Consider the following 24,658-nt stretch of genomic DNA (forward strand, 5'->3'; position numbering starts at 1 on the left):
AATCGGATCTCCAACTGAGCGTATCTCAGAATATATTGACTCATATTTACAACCATTGGTAGTTAACTTACCATCGTTCATAAAAGATACTACAGAGGTGTTAAGCAAGATTTCGGATGTGGACTGGGTAGAGGGACACTATCTTGTCACTTTGGATGTGTGTTCCCTCTACACAAGTATACCTATGGATATGGGAATCCTGGCAGCACAATATTTTTTGGAATCTAGGTCTATACAATACCTGGAACACACGGTTATGTTACTGGAATTAACAGAATTGGTGTTGAAAAACAACATTTTTATTCACAATGATGTTTGGTACCGACAAATTAGAGGTGTGGCAATGGGGGCAAAATTTTCGCCCTCATTTGCCAATCTCTATATGGGCTACTTTGAGCTCAATCATCTCTGGAAGAAGGGCCCCAGTCTATTAACGGATAATGTCCTTTTCTTAGGCCGTTATATAGACGACATACTTATGTTTTGGTCAGGCACAAAGGCAATGTTAGATGAATTTTTTGAGTATCTAAACAATAATCCCTTTAACTTAACTTTCACCAAAACAGAAAGCACCACACATATCAATTTTCTTGACATCACAATCATAGTTGATAAGAATAAACTAATATCACGTCCATACAGAAAGGACACGGCATGCAACGCAGTCCTGCATGCCACCAGCGCACACCCACCATCACAAATTAAAGCAATCCCTTTGGGGGAGATGATCCGCACAAAAAGAAATTGCAGCGATATACAAACATTGGAGCAGGAATTAAACACAGTTGAACAACGATTTTTGGCTAGAGGATACAAAGTATCAGATATCCGTAAGGCACGAAACAGTGTAAACAGCATGACAAGAACAGATTTGCTGAAGGGCCGCACCAAAACCAACAAAAGGCCATGTGACACAAGAACGATTAGGTTCATTACACCGTACTCCAATGCCAGTTCTGAAATATTTAAAATTCTGAAAAGACACTGGCATTTATTGACAGATGATGAAAAGATTTTGGAGGCGGTGGGATCCAGACCTAACATCACTTTTGCTAGGGGTAATACTCTGAGACAAACCTTATGCCCCAGTTTTATCCCAAAAACTGATCAAACGACATGGTTACCAGCTAAACCAAAGGGGTTTTTTAAATGTGGGACTTGTAATGTCTGCCCCTTTGCGCTAAACAGGACAACTACCTTTAAATATAATTCTGAAAAAACCCATACAGTCAATGGGTTTATCAATTGCAATACGAAATTTGTCATTTACTGTATTATTTGTATATGTGGGAAAATTTACGTAGGTAGTACGATCAGACCACTTAAGGAACGGATACAAGAGCACTTAAGGGCTATCAGAAACAATAATACCCAGTATCCGTTGGCCTCACATTTTAATACCTCACATAACCATACAGAACTGATCAGGATAACGTTTCATGGCCTTGAGGTGATACTGCCACATCAGAGAGGTGGCAACAGAGTGAGTGTCTTAAGACAGAATGAATGTAAATGGATCATCTCCCTGAGAGCAGTGGAACACGGGATTAACATTGATAAGGAGCTATTTGAATTCTTATAAGTTAATGTTTGATGTACAATGAGAGATAACTATGATTGTCTGTTCTGGGAAATTATTCGACTGATGCTGATTCCAACTGTTAATGTTTCTTAATTTAACATGTACTAATGATGCAACAAAAGACCACTCGGACTTCATGCGTTACAGAATAGCATTTTTGACATATGTTGTGGCTCCAGGATTCTTATTCCATATGACCTGCTGCTATCTGTCCTTTCTATTTCTATTTTACAAATATTCATCACATAACATTAGGATTTCTGGTTTATCTAACAACACTGGGGATACAAAATTTCGGTTTGTATCTGTGAAAAATAGTCTATTTATGATAATTTACAATTACTTTCCTATTAGGAGACTTGTGACATGTCTAGATACACGACATACTTATTTACAACATACATATTGGATCGTTCCAATATGGCCGCCAATTCATGAAAGTAAACTTCGACTACCTAATTCTGTAGTCCACTTTCCATTTTTATGACCTCACGCTCCGCGTTTATTTCCGACAATGGCGGGAGTCACACGGATTCCAAACGCCCATACACTGTGATTGAACGAGTTACAGTAGCAAGGTGAGTGTTACATGGGTCTGTCGTTGTGACGAGTTTTGTATAATGCGAGCTGTCTTAGCGCGACTTTGGCCACCGTAATGGCGACGGATAGATATATTTATTTATTTTTTTTTTTGTTGCTTTTATCCGGGCCAGATGCTATTTGGGAACTATCATGAGACACTAGAGACGCTGGGCTTATATGAACGATACCGTGTCATATTATGAAAAAAAGGCCGTTTTTGATGCACATAATGCAAATCAAAGGACGTGAATTAATATAAATATGTACGAATGAATTAACATTATAGACGCCACGGTAACTTGCTGACTTAACGTTAATTTCTGGGTTTTGAATACCCAATCCAAGACATACACGCGCTCATTTGATTCGTTGCGGTAAGGATATGTACGGAACTTGGCAGTGATTACTTGTTTGTGCAATATACTTGTTTCAGAGGGGACGGATCCTGGTCCTTCTGATTGCTTCAATATTATTACAACTGCTGAAAACGCCGACAGTGTCCAATTTAAGACACTCTTTACAAATTACACGGGATGATTCTGTTAAGATTAGGTAAGCAATACCTAACGTTTTGATAAGCGGTGTGTCAGATATCGTGACAATTTATCACCAGTGCTTAGATCTGGTTCATTATTTTTTCTTACAGACTTTACAAATTTCACATATTATTTACAAACGAGACATTGAACTGTACAAGGTGAGACCACATCACCTCGTATACATTTACCTGGAGCACCTCACGGGCGTGTCCCCCTTTTTTGGCTGATTTAATATCGAACATGGGCACCCCCATTAACACTCAATATTTATATTGGTGATATGCACATGATTGAATTGGGTAACTTAAAGATACAGGATTTAGTTACTCATTGGTGTTTTTTACATGCACGATCTTTCCATCTGGGGAACCTTTCGGGACCTATCTTTCTATAAATCGCCCACTCTAGGGGAGCACTCTGTTTCTGAGGGTACTTTCCCCTGGAGCCCTGTTTTGAATGTATTAAATTATACGACAGTTTCTTGATTATGTTTGCATATTAAACATAATGACTTTGCTTTGTACGCGTAGTACAGTTGATAATATTGGTTATATATCTGTTTGTACAGGTGATTAGATACCATGTTTTTCTTTTCTTTTGTATATATGCAGCCTTGAGAAAGCCCGTTGGGCGAAACGCGCGTCGGCTGCGCTCTGAAAATTTGGACACCTGTATGATTACTACCGAATAAATATCCAGTGATATCAAGAACGGATATTGATTGTGTGCTTTGAATAATATTTACAATTAACGGACTACACCCGGAAATAAGATTGGCTTTTGGGGTGTATGTTACTTTTGTGGTGTGCTGCATTGCCTGTTTGACAAATTGTAACATCTTGGGAATTCTGTATTCTTTGAGATGACTATTACTCTAGGTGGATGAGTATGTGGTGATTTGCTAGCACCCAATACAACTGTTAATAATAATCTATTGCATTACAGTGCATACCTTACGATGTGCAGGTCCTCATAGCATATCCACTGTTAAGTATATTTATACATAAGATCCCTATGATGTCATCTTGGAATGTTGCACTGGTACATGGCTCTCCATCCACTGAAGGTGTTTTCTTCTTAGTTAGTAGGCCTTTCTGTATCTTTTGAATAGTGAAGTGTTAAAAATATTTAAAAAGTGCATTAGCCATACAAATATGCTGATATATGTTCTTGGAGTAGAGGCTTTTGCTTCTTCATCCCACTGGGTAAACTCCCTACTTACTTATCCTGGTTAAATACATGTAGTCTACCATAACAACATGCTACATTTCCCCTGAATCTAGGAGGTGTGTATGAAATAGTACGAGAACAAATGAGAAGTAGGGTGTCACCAAGATGTACATAGTCCTGAAGGTTGTGCCATAGGGTGTAAGTGTCTGATTTAGATTCACATAAAAGTAAATGGAGTGAGAGGAGCTCTATGTGTTCTCTCTGTGTAGATCAAGCAACTTTCAGCAGGTCAGCCTGCAATCTAAGAGGTGAAGCACCTGCCAGAAAGACTATGGACAAGGGCAAGGACACTGCAACACACCCACTCTACAGAGATGGGCTGCAACCTGCGTCCTTATATGCCCAAGAAGCAACAGCCCAGGCACTCCCCAAAATTGGAAAAGACACGTGAGTATCCCCTGCCTTAAGTAGAGGTTTACCTCTCAAAAATACCCTGCTAATATCGAAAAAAATTAAGAATTTTTTATTTTGTTGGGCCCTCACCCACTCTAGTAGTGGCATTTTTCATCATCGGCTCTCATCCTTGTCCCTCAAAACCAGGACGGGCTTGACCGTATTTCAGGGAGCACTCTGAATATTTTCACAGCCGGAGTACCTAAGAAGATAAAAATACTGCTAACTAACCTCGATTTCATTACAAGACCGGAGGCTATCATTATGCAAATACTTTTATTTGCTGCCCAAACATGCAGCCCTTTAAGGAATGTTATTACATCACAATAAATAGAACATTAGCAACATGACAAGTAGACTGTCCTGGCTCCAATCATCCTCTTTTGTTCGCTGTCCTGACACAGCTAAGTACCTTTATACTTGTTACTCACGTTTGCCTTGGATTGAATAGATTTATCTATATTTATCATAATATTATTGTCAATTTACTTAAATTTTGACTTCTATGCATCAACTATATTTAAATATATACTTTACTTTCAGTACTTCTACCAATTTATGGCAGGTCTAGCCCCCTTTAATCAATTTCATTTTAGTATTAATGATCGTTTCTTTTTCACCATAATTATTTTTTCCCAGGTTGAACGCCCCTTTCGATCGCGCTAAGGTTATTTTTTCTCCTCTTGAATTAAATTGTTAATGCTCGCAAGGTTCGCGATCGCGCTCACGAAGGAGGTTATCTTTCCCCTTTTCAATTAAATTGTTAATGCTCGCAAGGTTCGCGCCCTCCGCGATCCTTGTTTATTTACAATACAAGCATGGCCATTCTCACCCTTTCCCTGCGTCTCCTAGCGACAAGCTAGAGAGATGCAGGGAACGTGCCATGATCACCCTCGCGCTGCTTCCGCCTTAATACCGGTCGGGATGGTTTCCATAGTTACGCTCGCTTTCTGAGCATAACGGAAACCTTTACCGACCCGTTTTCTCAACGATAAGAATATCTAAGAAAGACTGCCATCTAGTGGATATTTGTTTATTCACTAAGCTTAACCAAAAAGCTCTCAGAGATTTTTTAAAGGGCATTTTACTCGTTAGTTGGCATTTTAATCGCTTGCTGAATTATCAAGAGAAACTCCATCCTCAACAAATAGTCTGTTGGTAAGCCATATAACATCAATAAGCCATCTAACAATTGATTTGATTTATTTAAACTGTTTAACCCTGCATACATTTGGGTATTGAATCATTAAGAGATTTTTTATCATTATAAGAATATATATATTTATATTAGTATGGAATCTGATAGCAACGTTACCCAACACTCCTCTTTGGAAACATTGGATGACAACCTCAAGAATTTATTGGAGAAGAATTAAAATCTTCAATCAGAGAAGCAGTAGATGCTGCTCTTTATAAGAGAAAAAGTTCTTCCCCTCCCGAGGAGATCTATTTTTCCCTCTCCGATGGGGACTCCCCCTCCACCTCTGGAGTTCAAAAAAGGGGTAAGGCTACACAGAAAAAGAAACATATTTCTGAAGCATTCAACAATGCAATGAGATTTGGTAGCCCCCGCGCTACAAAATAATTTGGTGCTCATAGCAGCACAATAGAGAGACCCTAATTCCTTGGGGCTGAGAGAAGGGGTGCCCATAGCGGCATTATAGAAAGCGGTACCCTCGACGGGACAAATGGTTACTACAATGATTTTTATAATCAAACAACAGACTACGAGGACTTGGACAAATTCATTTTTGATCCTAAAGATACACTCGAGGACCTCGATGAGGATTTAGATCACCCCGCCACTTCTTCTCTCAATATTAAAGATCCCCTTGGAGAAGAAATGTTTAATCCTACAACCATTCATCACCCTCGCAGCACTGAATGGTGGAGCACGTAGGTAAATACTTCTCACAATGGGTGAGAAAACCTCTTGATACAAATACTCGCAATTTACTCTGAAACGAATGCCCTGACCCTCCACGGAGGATAAGATCTGCAGCACACCCAACCTTGACCCAGAATTAATCACCTTCCTTTTCAAATCAGGAAGGGATCCTAGAAAAGGAATTGAAAAATGCCTTAAACAAGCACAAGACAAGCTCCTCGACGTAATGGGACCTCTATCCAAAATTTTGGACATGAGTGAACAGGCCAGGTCTAATAATTCCCCGATAGATTCTGTCATATTACGAGGATGGGCTCAATACGCAATATGTCTAATTGGCAACGCCAATCTCATTACTGAACGGAGAAAGGCGGTCCTCCTTAGAATGAATCCTAAACTCGCGGACCTATCCGCTAAAGAAGACATGTGCAATACCAAAGGCATGTTATTCGGAGATAATTTTGTTAAATCGTTGGGTAAATACGTGGCCCGCTTTAACGCCTTTAGTAAAGCTCAATCTAACATACGAAGAGTCTTTGGTGGACGACCACTTTTTGGAAGGGCTGGCAGAAGGGGACAAGCTGTCAGCCGAGGCTACTTCAGGTCCCAGTTTTATCCACATGAGACGAGAGAGACTCGCCCTTACAGAGGCTCCCGCTCAAACTTCTACCCCCAGAGAGGAAGGGGTTCTAGAGCCCGTGGTGGAAGATCAAATTTCTCCAACCAAAATTTCCAAGGAAAGTCTGAAGCCCTCCTTCCCCTCCCAAGTGGCAGGGAGACCGAAACATTTTGTAAAGAGTTGGTTCAAAATCACCAAAGATCCATGGGTTATAGAAACTGTGAGTGGCTTCAAGATAGACTTTGACCTAGAACCCTTCCAAAAAAAGATTCCAAACGAGATTTCTCTAGACAAGGAGAACTAAAAATTAATAGAAATGGAAATTTGCCAAATGTTAGACAAAGGAGCTATTATAAAAATTCCTCTTTCAGAAATATCAAAGAGTTTCCTAAGTACTATTTTCCTTGTAAAAAACGAAGGACAAGGGTTGGCGTCCCGTCATAAATCTCAAATATCTAAACCAATTTTTAACATACAGACACTTCAAGATGGAGGGTATCCATCTTTTAAGGGACATCTTGCAAACAAGAGATTGGCTGGTAAAATTGGACCTGAAAGATGCCTATTTTACCATACCCATGGACAAGGACTATCGCAAATACCTTTGCTTTACTTGGAAAGGGACTATTTACCAATTCCAGTGTCTTTCCTTTGGACTATCATCAGCCCCTTGGTGCTTCACCAAGGTCCTACGTCCAGTAGTCAGCCATCTCAGAGAAAGAGGGAATTGTCTAATAATCTATCTAGACGATATCCTCATCATGTCCCAAGACAAGTTAGAAACTATGAAACATTTAAAAATTACTATGGACCTCCTTCGAGACCTGGGCTTCATTATAAACATGGAGAAATCTATTCTGACCCCCTCACAAGAACTAGAATTCCTGGGTTTCAATGTAAACACTATTCACTCAAACTTAATCCTTCCCCACAAGGTTACCAAAATAAAAAAACAGGTTTCCCTTATCCTTTCCAAAGATTATATCCGATTAAAAGATCTGGCCAGAGTTTTAGGACTCCTTTCCTCCTCTATTCAAGCTATCTCACCAGGTCCTCTTCATTACAGGGGTCTACAAAGACTAAAAGCACTGGGCCTGAGGAAGGGCCTTTGGTACGAAGACTCCCTACCTCTTTCGGAAGACGCAAGAGAGGATCTTTACTGGTGGTTGAAAAATCTGCAATCCTGGAACGGAAAAGCTATTTTCGGGAATGTTCCAGATTTTACGTTAGAATCAGATGCGAGCAACCGCGGTTGGGGTGCTCGCCTAAACAATTTAGAGACAGGAGGGAGATGGTCCATAGAAGAACAATCTCTTCACATAAATTCTCTAGAAATGCTAGCAGCTCTGAATGCTCTTATGAGCTTCAAAGAGCACCTAGAGAACTCAAATACCCTAATCCGTTTAGACAACTTCTAAGCTGTCTCTTATATCAATCGCCTTGGTGGAGCGAGATCCAAAAATCTATCAGATATTGCCAAACGAATATGGTATTTTTGTTGGAATCAAAAGATCACCTTGAGAGCAGAATTCATCCCCAGATCACAAAATGTGAGGGCAGATTGGAATTCTTGTTTCCTTCACGATTCAAGCGGCTGGAAATTGAATCCAGAAATCTTTTCTCTAATCCAAAAGATTTGGGGTCCAATACAATTAGATCTGTTTGCCAGCAGATTGACTCACCAAGTGGAGAGATACTTCAGTTGGAGGCCGGACCCGTATGCCTCAGGAGTAGATGCCTTTATCCAAACTTGAGAAGGGATCAAAGCTTACGCCTTTCCCCCCTTCTCAATGATTCAAAGAATATTGTGGAAGGTCAGACTCGAACCTTGCTCAATCATTCTGATAACTCCTTTTTGAAAATCCCAGGTGTGGTTTCCTGGGGTGATGGAGTTAGCAGTGGACTTTACTCGGCTGATCCCGTCATCCCTAGGCCTACTTCTGGGTCCAGACGGAGAAGAACATCCTTTAGTCTTAGAAGGGAAGATGAACCTTCTTGCTTGGAGGATATCAGGGATTCAGGAAGATATACTGAGCTTTCGGCAGAAGCTAAAAGCCTATTGGAAGATTCATCTTGCTTATCTTTTTGATATAGGTCTTTAGAACCATCAATTGTTACAGATCAGCAATTTCTTCTGGTCATTCTCTTATTAACAATCTTGCAATTGGTAGCAACTCACGTATCAAAAGAGTAATGAAAGGTATCCATCTAAGGAGACCTCCCAAGGCCCTCTATCAATCCCTTTGGGATTTTAACCTCATTTTTAATCTCTTCATTTCTTGGCCTATCAATAGCTCACTATCCCTTAAGAATTTATCAATGAAACTAGCTACTCTCCTGTGTCTGATTTCCTTTATAAGGGTATCCGATATTAGAGCACTAGAACTTTCTAACAGATTTTACTCCTGCGAAGGCGTTCATTTCGATATTTGGAAAAGAACGAAAACTATGTCAGAATCCATCTTCTATCCTACCTTTCATGAATGTGAAAAACTATGTGTTGCGAATTGTATGAAATGCTATGAAAATAAGATTTCTACTTTTAGACCTATTGGTTGCGACCAACTTCTTAAATCATATGTCAAACCTTTTAAACCTGTTTCATCAGCTACCCTATCAAGATGGATCCGCTCGATCATGCATGAGGCTGGAGTGGATCTGTCTAGATTCGGAGCTCATTCTTCCAGAGGTGCAATGGCTAGCAAAGTGTTTTGGGGAGGAGGATCTCTCCCCGAGATACTTAAAGCAGCAGACTGGTCTAACGCAAGTACTTTCTCTAAGTTTTACTTGAGACCAATAGAGCATGTTAGCAGTGTAGCTCTACATGGCTTTAAACATGCATAATGATAGCCTCCGGTCTTGTAATGAAATGACGATTCTCCAATTATTATGCAGAGAGAATCTTGATTTCATTAAAGACATACGGAGGCTAGCATTATCCCACCCTCCTCTCCCCGAGAGGCTTGGGTTGATTAATATTTATGCCTTTAATGTGTTATTATTATTATACATTAATGTACAATAATTATCTGGGTATTTATTCTTTTCACTACTCAATTTCTTTATTTCCTCTTAGATAACAATCTTAAAGACGAACTGGATTTTCTGGAATTTCAAGTTCGTTAGCTGTGTCATTGCAGCCCAAGAGGATGATTGGAGCCAGGACAGTCTACTTGTCATGTTACTAATGTTCTATTTATTGTGATGTAATAACATTCTTTAAAGGGCTGCATGTTTGAGCAGCAAATAAAAGTATTTGCATAATGCTAGCCTCCGTATGTCTTTAATGAAATCAAGATTCTCTCTGTATAATAATTGGAGAATCGTCATTTCTCTTTATTAATGGCTGTTTGGTTGTGGGGTATGGTCCTGTTACTCTAACAACTGGCTGACATGATTCAGCCCTTCAACTATGGGCTCTTGGGTCCAGGTCTTTCATCAGGAGATAACACACACTGCCATAGATTGCACATTCTCACCAAACAAAACATACAGTGGCGGCCGGCATTGATCGAGAGTGGCAGGGTGGGGGCAGAGATGAGGGGGGAATGTAAAAAAATAAAATAACAACTTACCTTATCGCTGCCACATCCCTCCTCTGCATCAGGACTCAGCTGGCGCCGAACAGGAACCAGGAAGCACCAAGGCTCCCCTGACCAATCACAACAGTGCAATGTAGCATTTTGATTGGGTTGGGCGCTGATCCAGGGAATGGGGGCCTGGGCATGTTCTCCATGCAGGCTGCAATGCATGGAGAACATGCAAAGTGCGCAGGACTTTTGGGGTAGGCCAAACAGTCATTGTGCACTTGGAATGGGCACACCACTCCTCCCCAGTCCTGGAAGCAGAGCAGCCCCAACCGCCCGCCCGCCCGCAAAGCAGCATGGAAACATAAAATTAGAAGAACTGTTATTATCACTTAATGTTTCCTTTATTTACACTGCTTAAAAGCGGTGGGGCAATGCTTCTCTGCCTTAGTGAAGGATCCGCCACTGAAGGTAAAATATTACTCGCCTATAAGTAGCCGTAATAGGTCATGATTCCCTACTGGGGAGGGGCATGTCCCTGTAGTCGCACCTTCATCAAAGGTGACATGCTGCTCTTTCACCTATTTGGAAGACCCGCTCTCCACCCAGCTTACTATGAAACGAGTGTGCCCTGGTCCTTATTTCCCCACAGCCTTGTGCAGGGCAAGGACAACCTGCCCCATGTTTGCTACTGTGAACACAACAGTTTGGCAACTGCCAGCAATCTCATTGCTTTTTGAGCATCAAACAAAATGTGGCTCATGGAGGACTGGGACAGCTGGATCCTGTTTGCAGTTGTACACTGCGCCAGAGCCCGATGTCCGCTGTAGTGGTTCTCCTTGCCCTTCACAATGAGGTGTTGCAAGGAGAACAAGAAGATATGGCTTTGACAAAAAGATGGAGGAAATCCTTTTCCCCTTGAGCAATGGAGGGATTTTAGGGAACACCACATATTTCACACCCCTTGTCAAAGTAGTGGTATAGAGTGCATGACCAACCCCCTTAGCCTTTGGGAATGTCCACAGGCGTACTGCATGAGACACTTTATGTTCATTGGCCCTGAGCCCTCTTTACATGCCTCAGTCCCACTGTGCATGTCTATCAGCCATGTGCATTGGACTCTGGAGAAGGGAGAGTGGGAAAAGTGCAGTCTTTGGATACTCCATGTGTCCAGACTTCAGTCACCAAAAACAACAACACATGACTTCCAGCCATGTACAGTGGCTACTGAGCACAGATTAGCCCCATCCTCACCTACGTTTCAGGTACCCGAATGGACTGTAAAATTACCTTTGGCCATACACATTAGCCACTGAATGAGGGCTTTGCCAGACTAGACCTCCAACTGCAAGTGACCCCAGTCCACATGCCCTACCCCATTGCTCATGGCGTTGGGCCATTTATAGGGTTATAGGTATTGGTTGTAGGGTATGGGCTGCCTTAGACCATGCCCTGTATATAGCTTTCATACACTCAGAACTAATAATACACAGCCTTTCCCTTTGCACAGGCAGTTAGTGGAATAGGTGGCCAACAATGATGCAATGTGATGTCATCAAGTTCCTGAACCCACTCTACGTGGCTTTGGTTGTGTGCAGTAGCCTTGGATGCAGGGGAATGCATTTGACCATGACTTACATATAGTCTATGTGTCCCAGAACCTACTTCTGGCAGTTTTTAACTATGTAAAGGAGGCTGTGGTCACCCCCCACCCTTAGGGGGGGCACAGTGGATTTAGGGGCAAAAATGGCCTTCACACACAACCTGGGCAGGACCAGGTACTTTATTCTTGTGTATAAGCCTCTGGGTGCAGGGTTTGTCCTGACCAGTGGTAAGTTTCCCAACATCTCCACTGGCTAATGAAACAATAACTAGTGAGACACAACTCATCTTTCATTCACATGTTGGGATAATTGTTGTACTGCAATATTTCTGTGACACATTATCATGTATTTATTGTTTTTGTATTTAGCCGGTTGTACTTCATTTTACATTCCTGCGAATGTTACTTTCATTATTATAATTGTTTGCAAACGTCTTTGATGTGAGATGTATTGTTCATCTGACATTCCTTTCTGTCAGTTGATGTAGTGCTGTGCTGCTAAGAGCGCAATAGATGTGCTCCAACTTACTGAAGTTTATGCTTCTTAAAATGAACTCCTCCTAATATTCTTTTGAGATCCGAGTACCAATTGGACAATGCTACTGATGCCTATATTGCAAGTACAATCGTGATTAGCAGGTGTCTGTGGCAGGAATGTCTTTAAGGATCTGACCGATTCCCATTGCCCAGTGACTCATCCACTTGGTTGGTATAGCCTGTGGTGACTCACAACATGTTGACAGTCATGTGTAGCCGACCAATGAGCTGCAGGGCAGGGTCAAGCACTCCTCTCCAACATTTGCACCTTTGAATTTCATTAAGATGGACCTTTTATGCAAAGAGACTCTAGAAATCTGACTGCTGGTGGCTCAATGTGAACTAGTGCTCAGCCATCTAGCCCTTGAACCCCTTGAGGCTGGCCCTTACTGTCATGCAGGGAGCCTGGACCAATAGGGTGCCTTCAACAAGGAAAGATGTCCAGACCCTACTCTGCCGGGTACCTCACATGGCAGCTCCCTGGATGGGCTGCCTCATTAGCAGTGCCCATGAGTGCCACTCCACTCCACTCTACTTAGAGACTAACCCTCAAACTGACCTCTGAAGTAAGGTCTACCAAAGCTTCCACTCCTATTCTTCCTTACACACAAGGCCAGTGTTAGACCTGTCGGCCTCAGAGTGGTCTTCCCCCTAAACATTTTGCCTTACTACTACATTTCTACTGATTTAGTTTTTGAAGCCCATAGGACTCTGTGCACTGTATCACTGCTAATCAGTGCTAAAGTGCATGTACTCACTCCCTAAAACATGGTAACATTGGATTACACCCAATTAGCACATTTAATTTACTTGTAAGTCCCTAGTACAGTGGTACTGCATGTATCCAAGCCCTGTAAATTAAATGCTACTAGAGGGCCTGCAGCACTTCTTGTGCCACCCACTTATGTAGCCTTTTAAAAATGTCTCAGGCCTGACACTGCAGCTTGTCTGTGCAGTTTAAACTGTCATTTCACCCTAGCAAAATAAACCTTTTGCCAAACTTAAACATTCCTTTTTAATACATATGTCACCCTAGGGTAAGCCCTAAATATCCCATAGGGCATGGTGCAGTGTATGTAAAACATTGGACATGTATTTTTAACTTTTACATGTCATGGTAGTGACAAACACTTAAGGCCGTTTTTCACTACTGCAAGGCCTACCTCTCCTCTAGGATAACATTGAGTTATCTTATTATATTTAATAAATTATACATTTCAATTGAGAGCAGGTAGGAATGTTGAGTTTGAATTCTACAAATATAACTTTTAGTAAGTTGGTATTTTCTTGTCCCAACTAAGCCTAGGTGGAGTTCACGGAGTTCACTCCGCGAGGTGCAAAAAACACTCTACTTTGTGCTCCTCCAGCAGCGGAGTGTGTTAGATAAATGCTGTTCGCTGTGATTTTCAGTGGCAGGTGCTTGTCCACACTGTGCAATCATCGCGAACGGCACCTTGCACAGCACAAGCAGGCGCTGCTTCTTTTCTGCCACTCGAGTAGATTTTTACTCCAGTCGCAGTTTTCTCAACGAGAACGGACGGTTTCTCAACGCGAGCGGTCATGAGCATATGCGACCACTCGCAATGAGAAATGTTACCGCCCGCCGGGAGGTTGATTTTCCACGCTTGCGCTTGCCAACTTGATGTTGACAATCGCTAACAAGGAAAAATCTCGCCAAGAGTTGGATTTTCCTTGCTCATGCTCGCAACATGATGTTGAGAAAAAACTATGATCCCCAACATGAAGCGGAGATTTTCAGAACTCCGCGATCTCTGCTTAACACAGTGTATGGAAAACTCCGCATGCAGAGCGGAGTTCACCGCCCAGACTTAGTCCCAACCATTTGGTACCTGCAGACTGTATTGTGGGTCACATGACTAGGTGTGGTTGGCAGTAGGTCTTTGTGAATTGCTCCCAGATAATGAGACAAGGGGGAAATAGGTGATTGTAGGATGATCCATCTCTGACTTGATGAGGGGGAGGAGCATGAAGGTGCTTTGCCAGCCCAGCTGTGGTCCTTTGGGCAGAACCGATGCAGCAGGATGCATATCTTCACAGCCCCACATTCGGACCGCCACTGTGCAGCACATCCCAGACACAGGACCTCGCGTTGGAGCCTCTCCAAACTGCTGTTGCGTGATGCATCCCCGAGACAGGACTTTACATCGCAAGCCTCCGTCGATGGGCTCCTTGTTGATGAGCCAGGATCTTGCATTGTAAGCCTTGTGGAAGAATTCATCAGAGCTGCTGCTGCATGATGCATCCTTGACACCGGATCTCTCATCACCACCTGCAGCTCATCAGTACCACTGCCGCGTGATATCCTTGAAGTGGGATAGTGCAACACTCCGCAACCGGGATTTAGGGTACTGTGTTCAGCAGGCCAAATTTGGTCCCTGTATCTGGCCTGTGCTGCATTGCGGTTGGCCTATACTTGTGACTTTGTCCAGGCCCAGAGCAACCAGATAACCTCAGATGGCGCTTTGTACATCTAAGCACTATTTTCACTTAAATCGTAAAACAATTCTATATCTCTGGTTCTACCGTTTGGATTTTTGTCATTTTGGTCTCAATGAATGTATTCAATTTTACTCCATTTTTAGGTTTCGTCTGCACAGAGCTTGTGCTGTGCTTGTGAAATCTATTGTTTTTAATATATTGTAAAAGGTACTTACATCCTACCTTCACTTTTTATTGGTCCGTATGCTTGCCAGTTTACTTAACTCTGTGTCTATTGGTTGTACCCTATTCTCCCTTCTATGTCTCTCTTATCAGTTTTCCGTGGCCTATCAACTCATTCCCATGCACATTGGTGGTACAAACTTTTTATTCTTTTGGTTAACGCTACATACCGTTTACTGTTTACATGTTTTCTTTGTCATATGTTTGTCGCTAATAAAAAAACAATTTTGTGCCATATGTTTGTTGTTGGCGCAATATGTAGCGTAAACCCGAACAAAGTGATTGCAGTGCTCTACATAACCGCACTCCATGGTGCTTTGAAGGATGTTTTACCTTCCTTTTTCCATTGGGACAGTTTCTGTATAACATTACAACGCCAGACAACTGCCGTAGAGTCTTGGATTGTAAACACTGTCATGTGCCTGTTCTAAAAGAATTTCTTGAGTTTTGTGCTGCAGCCTATTCTTTCTACTGGTTGGGAAGGGAGGCTGTATTGTTTCAAGAGCTGTGAATTTGAAAATTCCAGCTGAGGAGCCTTGTTGTTGCATTACGTCAATGCTTGTCTTTGTGAGCAAGTGTATTTTATGACTGTATGGGATTAGAGCTGCTGTTCTTTTTTATGAAGGTATCTTATTTTGGAATACTTTTAAATTGAAAAAAAAACGTTTTATTCTTCTTTGGTGTGAGTTCTCCACTTTGTTATCACTGAGCGTTTAGCTTAGTAAGCAGGTAGGTGGTAAGACTAGCTTTTTTCAGACTGCCCTTTACTGTGCAGATTATATTGTTCTACCACCAAAAATATGTTATATCTTTTTCTTTATTTTCCATTGACCATGTGAATAAGCAACAGGGTAATTGAGTTTTACTCTGTAAACTGAAGCAGGAGTGATTTTCTAATAGTGAGAATTTTGCCTTTCATCTTTCTGTGGATGTAAAAGGCATTTATATAGATTTGCATACTTTTAACGCGTGGTATTTTAGCTTAGTAATTGCTAAAAGGGGGTTGAGCTCTCCAAAGTAACTTAAACAGCCTCATGTATTTTTGTGGCTATATAACATAGAGAACATCAGCCACACGTTCATAAAACAGGCAAACGCTTTGTCTGATTTAGCTCACTTAATGCCTGGTAAAAAGGGTTTGAATTGTCCAAAGTCATTTAAAGAGCCTCCTGAATTTTCATTGGTATATAACATAAGGAAGACCAACTGCACATTCTTAAAACAGGCAAAGTGAAGTTATCTAGCAGGCACTAAGGTCATGATGTCAATGGTGCAGCGGATGCAGTGGCACCTGGACTTATTTTAATGAATGCCTTGAAAGAAAATACAGTATTTGTTTCAACATACAATCTTCGAAGTATATAGCACAATAATTGACCATGTAACAGTGTACTGTTTAAATAAATAAGAATTGTAAACAATAAGTAACACAAAGCCAATGACAATGCAAGTGCAAATATTTACTATATGCTCATTATTGTTTCAGAGTTTATGTTCATGTTTTAGTTTGTTTGCAATTATAAAAAAGATATGTGCAGTGCAAAATATAAAACTTAGCAAGAGAAATCTGTAAAAAAAAAATTGTTTTAACTTGTCCATCTTGTGTTTTTCTTTCACTTATATTGCACAATTGCTCAAATGCTCATTTGGAAAATGTTAAGTTAATTTTCATTTGTTTATCTTCACAATGGACAATAACCAAACATCAACATTTCATTTAGTTTTCATAATTTTGTTTTTTGGGATTTGTAAAAACAGTGCTTACGCTGTACTTATATGGTTTTTCATCCACCTTTTACCCATTTTCCCCATAGCTGCACCCCTTTTAAGCCTACTCAACAGTTACATTGTTTTCTTTGTCCTCCACCATTTACCTAATCGTCCCACTTATTATACCACTAGTAACAGCACAATATAATGTATCTCTGTACATTAACAAGTCATAACACTTTAACAGACTTTCTGTAACTTTATTGTAAAACTACTCAGCAAGCTACAACTTACAACAAAAAAAGCCTATTATTAATCCCAGAGGAGAAACCTAATGCATTTACTAATGCTTGTCCTCGGTTGGTGTAGTATTTTTCTTCTGTTGTGTTCCACTTTATTACTGTTTGAAGTGGTACCTAAATCCTTTACACATTGCCTTTGAGGGAAGCGTGACTGCTTCTGTGCCAAGCTACCAGAGTGTTGAGCGCAGATTAATTTGGGATTTGCTTGTGTTTCACCGTGACAAGAATTGTGGCTGCTGCTTGAGCAGGGTTTCACCCCCCCTAACCAGTAACCCAATTCCCTACAGCAAGCAAATCATACAACAGTCCTTCCCCAGTTGTAAATAAACCATTGTGTCGTCCGCCATTGCATCCTCTTTCTTTCTTGGATGAGATGCATTGTACTAGAGTATATAGTGGAGCAACAGCTTCAGCCCTTGAGGCCTGGAACAAGGGGATTATTTTCCAAGATGGTGTAACATCTATTGGCATAATGGAATACCATCATGCCATGCTTACACCATCGTACATGGAAGCGAATATTTTGCGTCGCATTTTCATTTTGAAGAGATGTTGGATACTTAGGTAAGAGGCCTACACAACAGGTAAACATAATGGTGCGGAGATCTGAATGCAATCTTTAAGCACCGGTTTTTAACCCAAAAAGCTTTTAATCCTAAAGAGGATGATAGAATGAGCCACAGTTATTTATTCAAAAGATTACTATTAGGACCTAGAAACAATTCCGTCTGTAGGGCATTCTGTGTAAGAGCACCGGTTACTAATTCATGGCGCTTCTTCATTTATTCGTTTCTCTTCGCCAAATGTCGCTGTTTTATAGAGTGAGCAGTTATGATCCCACAGTGCTTACCGTAAATCATTTCTAATTCTTTCATGTCGGTATATAATATTTTCAGACATTCTGCAGTCAGTAAATGTTGTAACACCTCTAATGAATCACCCAGCACGGTATTATATCAAATCGGCGATACAATCTGTTTCCAAATCCAGCCGTGCTCATTTGCACGTCATTCCCCTTCCGGTGTGCATCTGTTCACATTTCGCTTCTGCCGTGAACGCCAGCAGGAACACGTGCTGAGAATACCTTGATATGTATGGACGTTCAGTGAGCGCGAGTTATCACCAAATCATGCTGCTCTCGGGTTTTACTTCCCCTTTGCACGAACCGAACAGAGTAACTAATATTATGTTACTTAGCCTTAAACTAAACCAGCACTCTTTGGGGAGTCGAGCAGCACAACTGTCTCATTAATATGCAGAGTATTACGCAACATGCTGAATAAAACAAAAGCAATAAAGCAGGCCGGGCTCAGCCGGGCTGCAGGAGCTCAGATGCTATCGCGGCAGATTCATACCGCGCTGCTCTGGAGCGGTATCCGCTTCCTGACAGCATGATGAAAGGCAGGAACATAACAGCTAATCTCATTTGGAGCAGAGCTGCACACTGCATCTGACAACCCAGTATATAATATCCTTAAACACAGAATAGATGGAGCGCAGTTAAGGGGCATCTTTTCAGCATTTTGTCATGATATAAATTCTCCTTTATTTTTAAGAGATCATCCTAGTGTGCTTGGTTTCTTTTCCATGACAAACATTGTATTTTTTCCCGAATCCCTGCTTTCAAACTTCGAGTTACTGTTTATCCTAGTACCAGCAAATGTACATTAACACCAGAGAAAATCACTCCCAATGTAGTTGTTGCGCCAAGTGCCATTAATTCAAACAATTTGGTGGTTCAATTTTTTTTATTAACATAGTAGAACAAGCATTGGAAATGCAATAAGTCTGGCGTTTGCTTAAATTAGAGATATTAGGATTGTAACCACGTGACAAGTGGGACATGCTCCCAAAATAGATCCAAACAAACATGTCCTTTTGCTGGGAGCCCCCATCCCTGCAGGGCGGCTTCGTCAAGACAGGAAAGGAGTGTCCTGTCATTCAAATCACCACACAACGAAGATTACTTCTCAAAGCCCCAATCTGAGGAATATCAGTGTTTTATTCTATCAGACTTGAAGCATTGACGCGGTTCGGCTGTACCATCAGCCTTGTTCGCAGGTGAACCGAGTAATAGTGCAGAGTGAGGTCGGCCTTAAATCCCATTAAACACGTGTTCTTCTTTTCAGAAAATACAACTCCCACATTGCACCTGAAACGTAAATATATTTTATATTCATGGATTCAGCGATATTTGCACAATATTTTTGATTCTTTGCACTTGCATCTTTTGCACTCAAAACAGTAACTTTGCTGATTTGACTACATTTTTGATGAAACTTGCCTATGAGTTTTAATGGTATTTTCAAAATGCTATCTATCATGTTTGTAAATAATATTTGCCATTATCATCTGTATCAATTCAGCAGCTTCATAGTATTGGATTTTATTTAGTTGCTACTAACTACCAATACGGTGTTTTAGGACTGTCTGTAGTTTCAAGGCTTAACATCATTTGTATCAGGAGTCTGTTGTTTAGTTTTATGCACACTAAGGTTTATTTTTAAAGGAATTTGTGCTTGTGTGTTAATTTATGCACGATTGTTCCCGAGCGCGTCATGTGATCAAGCTCGCGGATGCGCGCGAAACGCGTCATAGTGGACACTATGTCCGACGATTGCAATGGACTCACACTTGCCTTTGCTTAAATAAATGAAGTCTTGCACCGATTCTGGATTCCTGCCTATGTTTATCAACGTGAGCACATCGTAGAGGTCCCAGCCAGCGTTCTTCCCGCCTGTTGGCTGTCAGTCAGGCGGTGCTGGATTGGTTTTGTGTTATTGCGGAAGCCGGGGCAGACTGACTCCGGACTCCGGGTCCCTCCCGCTTTGAAGAGGCACGACCTATGTCAGTCATCTGCGTTTTTCTAAAGCGCATCGTGCACAACCCCTGAAGGAGTAAGCCGTTGTTGTGCCCCCCTACAGACTTGCCAATTTCACGGAGTAGCAGCGTTTTCTCGCTCGGACACTGGCAGGGAGCCCGTGTTTCACACGTAGTTGGAGGACTGGTGGGATCGGCGGTCACCCATGCGGTAAGAGCGAGTGCGTGCTACAGTGTTTATTCAATGACTAAGTAGGGTGCGGGATCTATTGCTCTATTTCTGTGAACATTATTACGGGACTTTAAATTAATTTATATTATTCGGATTGGTGCAGATACAAGTGAGGTGATCCTCCAGTATTCAATTATGACAACCAATGACGCACTTCGGGATAGAGAGGCAGCTGCGGAGGCACTTTTTTTGAACCTACCTAACGTTCATCCAACAGTATCATCTACCAATGGTGAACTTGTGAATCAAGACTTAAGGTCACTCTTGAAATTACTGGAAAAGCTCCTCAGAAATGAACTCACTAAGTGGTGGGAAAAGAAAAGTTTGGAAAAGTACAGAGATGTCAATCGGGTACCTAGAGGATTGCGAGTCCTTATTGCTCCAACTTTTGAGAATCCCAATCCAGCTATGTTAAAGGAATGGGCTGATAACAATTTACAGGCCTCCATGAATATGGTTCTGATATTAATCAAATACGCCGAGATTGATAGAGAAGCAATAATTCTCGAAATTGAACGTGTTAATAAACTATTGGACGCCATCAGTGATAAAGACTCTGTCACCAAAGGTCGGGTTGAAATCGATATCCGCATCAAAAAACATGAGGAAACTATTAAGATTCGCAAAGCTTTCAAATTTGCCCGTGACCTCAATGACTATGCTACTGGGCGTATTTTTACATTTTCCCAAAAATAATTATAAGAGACAAGCACTCTCAACCCAGAAACCCATGATAGAATCTGATAATTTGGGGGGAGCTGCAACGTCCAACACCATCTCAGATATCGAATCCCTCACCTCAGATGGAGACTCTGATGATATTGGTCCAAATTCTCTACCTAGTTTGGCTACATCTATTAATCCAATAACACCAGCGGAGGAGCTGAATTTTATCAGAGAGGATCGGAGACAAACCTTGCGACCGAGACAGCCTCCTATGAAGCAAGGGCAATCAGAACACGCCGCAATCGGAGTAGGAGGGAGAGGCGGAATAAATACCGCAAGAGGTTTCAACAGAGGGTACAGGGGAAAGAAATGGAGAAATCAGCAATCATTCCAAACCAAACAGTAATTAATTTGACTCAAGAAAAACTAACCAATGCTGAAATCCAAATTCTTAGTTTAGGACTCTCTTACTGTCCTACTAGCAACTTCTCTTACAATCATACCAGAATTGATCTCTACAAGTTTGTTAGAAAAATCAAACTCAGAAAATTCTTTCAACTGAATAAGAAAGCCCCTGGACCCAAAATCACTCCTGTGAATAGGATAGCTGGCGAGCCCCTACAGGTCAATGATGTTCCATTGCTTCAAACAATCTTTCACCTCTCTGATTCTGACTCTACAAATGATGAAGCTATGGCGACTCAAGATCAACTGCTTAACATGGGCATCATCGGTAACCAACCTGCCCCTAGTCCTTTTCGCCCACCGTCCACTTTTTTTACCTCTTATGCAAAAAGATGCAATTGACATTTTTAGTGAGAAAGTTATCGAAGAGCTGAAACAACTAAATCGAGGTATTAATTCTAGAACTAGAAGTCACAATTTCAAGAGTGTTCAATACTTTACTTTGATCAACAAATTGAAGCAAAAATGTGATATTATAATCAACAAAGCAGATAAAGGTGGCAATGTTGTCCTCTGGCATAAAGATCAATACTGTGCAGAAGCAATGCGTCATTTGAGTGATATCACTTGCTATCGCAAATCTTCACGCCAAGAGTTGCGACTTGTTCAAGAAACTATCACCAAACATCTATCACAATGGAAAAGACAAGGTCTATTAACCAAGGATGAATTTACTTACTTAAAAGTAGACTTCCCAGTGATTCCTGTCTTATATTTTCTGCCTAAAGTTCACAAAAACATTGATCCTGTGCCCGGGAGACCTATAATATCAACGCAGAAAAGTCTACTTGAAAAGATGTCCAAGTATGTGGATTATTTTCTCCAGCCCTTTGTTTTTGCCCTTCCTTCTTTTATCAAAGACACTCCTGACTTTCTTAACAAAATCAAGAATATTTCATGGGAGCCAGATTACTTGCTAGTTGTGATGGATATTGAATCCTTATATACTAGTATCAACCACGCAGATGGTTTAGCAGCAGTGCAGCATTTTCTTGCGCAAAGGGATATTATTATGTGTGACCATAACAAAATGTTGCTAAAGATGATCGAACTATGCCTCTGCAATAATTTCTTTTTGTTTGGTACTGAGGTGTACCAGCAGCTGCGAGGTGTGGCTATGGGGGCTTGCTTCTCCCCCAGCTACTCATGTTTACATGTGGGCTGGTGGGAGGAGCATGTCCTCAGATTGCACATTCAAGCCACATGGTCTGCTAATGTGATGTACTTCTGGCGTTACATAGATGATATTTGTATGATTGGAAGGGTGACAGAACTAGTGCACTAGAATTTGTTGATTCCATCAATGTCAATAACTTAAATCTTAAATTCACTGCTACCATTGATAATGCTAAAGTGGAATTTCTGGATATGATTCTTTACGTTAGCAATGGCCAACTTCACACTAAACTGCATCGGAAAACCACCGCAGGGAATTCCATTCTTCATGCGGATAGTGCTCATCCCCACCACACTATTCGTAGTATTCCCTATAGCGAATTCCTCAGGATTCGCCGATTCTGTAGTGAGGAATCAGAATGCCAAACTTGCCAATCAGAAGCCTATGCTCGTTTCCTCACTCGTGGTTATTCCAAAACAATTTTGGATTCTGCACTCACTAAGTCCAATCTCTTACCTAGGGTAGATCTCCTTACTGTTAAAAAAGCACAAGTGACACCTTCTCCACAATCTAACGGTGAGGCTGATTTAACCAACATCAGATTTGTTACCACTTATAGTCAGCAAGACAAACAAATTCGCAAAATGATCTATACACAGTGGCCTATTGTGCTCACTGACATGACACTTAAACCTATTTTGCCAGAGTTGCCCGCGATCACTTTTAGACGGGCCCCCTCTATGAGGGATGCCCTTGTCAAATCCAGTCCTGAAGTCTCCCTCAAAAAAACTTGGTTGACTAAAAAAGGTTTTTATAAATGCAACTGCTGTCGTGCATGCACCTTTGCCACTAACAGCATTGAATATACTACTGCATTTGACAACAAGAAAGTACCAATTCGCGACTATCTCACATGTCGTACAGAGTTTGCGATCTACAAACTACGTTGTACTTGTGGCCTTGAGTACATTGGAAGCACGAAGCTCCCTGTACATAAACGGATTCTACAGCATGTCAGGGCTATTGTCAACTCAGACCCAAACTATCCTGTGGCGAGACATTTTAAAATGGTCCACGACAACAAACTTAAGGATCTAGAATACACTGTGTTAGGGGCTGTCCCTAATTCGGTGAGAGGAGGCAACCGTGAGAAAACACTCCGCCAATTAGAGACCCACTTTATCATGTCCCTTTATCATGTCCCTCGACACTAAGATGCCTTATGGCCTTAATAATAGTGAGGACTTACACAATTTTCTGTAATATGCCTCACCTTAGTCTACCCTGTCTGGACTCTTGCCCTGTCCTGGTGTAATCATGCTGTAGTTATTTTAAACTAGGTACAATAGCTCACTTGTGCTAACTGTGTCATTCATTTTAACATTTTTATCTACCCTTTGTAACTTACTGAGAATTTTGCCTATGTACTGTGTGTTAGGTTCTCAATATCTACCTCCGTATATTTGTTCAGGCCTGAACAAATTTTGCTTATTGCCTCATTCTAATTACGTTAGCTATTAGCTTTTTATATTTTGCACATTGCACTTTTGTTGACTCCTTGATGGCCTTTTTTGCCAGTTTGATAGACTTGACAGTTTCTTTTGTGAGAATTATTTCCCTGTATTGCTGCTTCTATACCTATCTCTGTACATCAGATTCAGATTGGCAATATTTATCTTTAGTACTGTATATGATATGTTCATAGGTATACCATTATGATATTCTCTCATGTTATGTCACGATGGCCGGGGAATTCTCTCCTCAGGATGACGCTGAAGTTAATGGGGTCCACCTCCCATCCGTCCCCAGTCCGGAGAACGTGTAACACACACGGACTATGGAGACAGGTGGGCGAGGGAAGGAAGGGAAGGAGCAGCTGGGAAAAGGGATCTGGAACGAAACAAGCACACCGTCAGACACCCGTCAGTAATGACCCACTTGTGGCCTCCCCCCTCCCACTTTGCAGTGGTCTCTCACCTGTCACCTTCCAACCCGGGGTATTGGGGGTTCTCTGGCCTGGCCTGCGTGACGCTCAGTTGAGGTTAGCACTGACGTATCACCGCAGAGCCCGGGCGAACCCTTGGGATCGTACCGGACGGGCAGAGGGACGCTACCCCCTGGGAGCATAAGCCAGCACTTGAACGGCAGTGCTTGAAGCCCCCCA

The 24,658-nt window shown here is 41.5% G+C and overlaps 1 protein-coding gene across 1 annotated transcript; it reads left to right on the forward strand.

Moving 5' to 3' along the window:
- The first annotated feature begins 382 nt into the window (after window positions 1–382).
- On the forward strand, window positions 383–2,105 carry LOC146865721 (uncharacterized). Its single transcript, XM_085640189.1, has one exon. It carries the CDS (start codon window positions 383–385, stop codon window positions 1,580–1,582), a length of 1,200 nt encoding a protein of 399 aa, XP_085496315.1. The 3' UTR covers window positions 1,583–2,105.
- Window positions 2,106–24,658: the final 22,553 nt, after the last annotated feature.

This window comes from Triturus cristatus, chromosome 2_1 (genome assembly GCF_964204655.1).
Source record: "Triturus cristatus chromosome 2_1, aTriCri1.1, whole genome shotgun sequence".
NCBI classification, from domain to species: domain Eukaryota; kingdom Metazoa; phylum Chordata; class Amphibia; order Caudata; family Salamandridae; genus Triturus; species Triturus cristatus.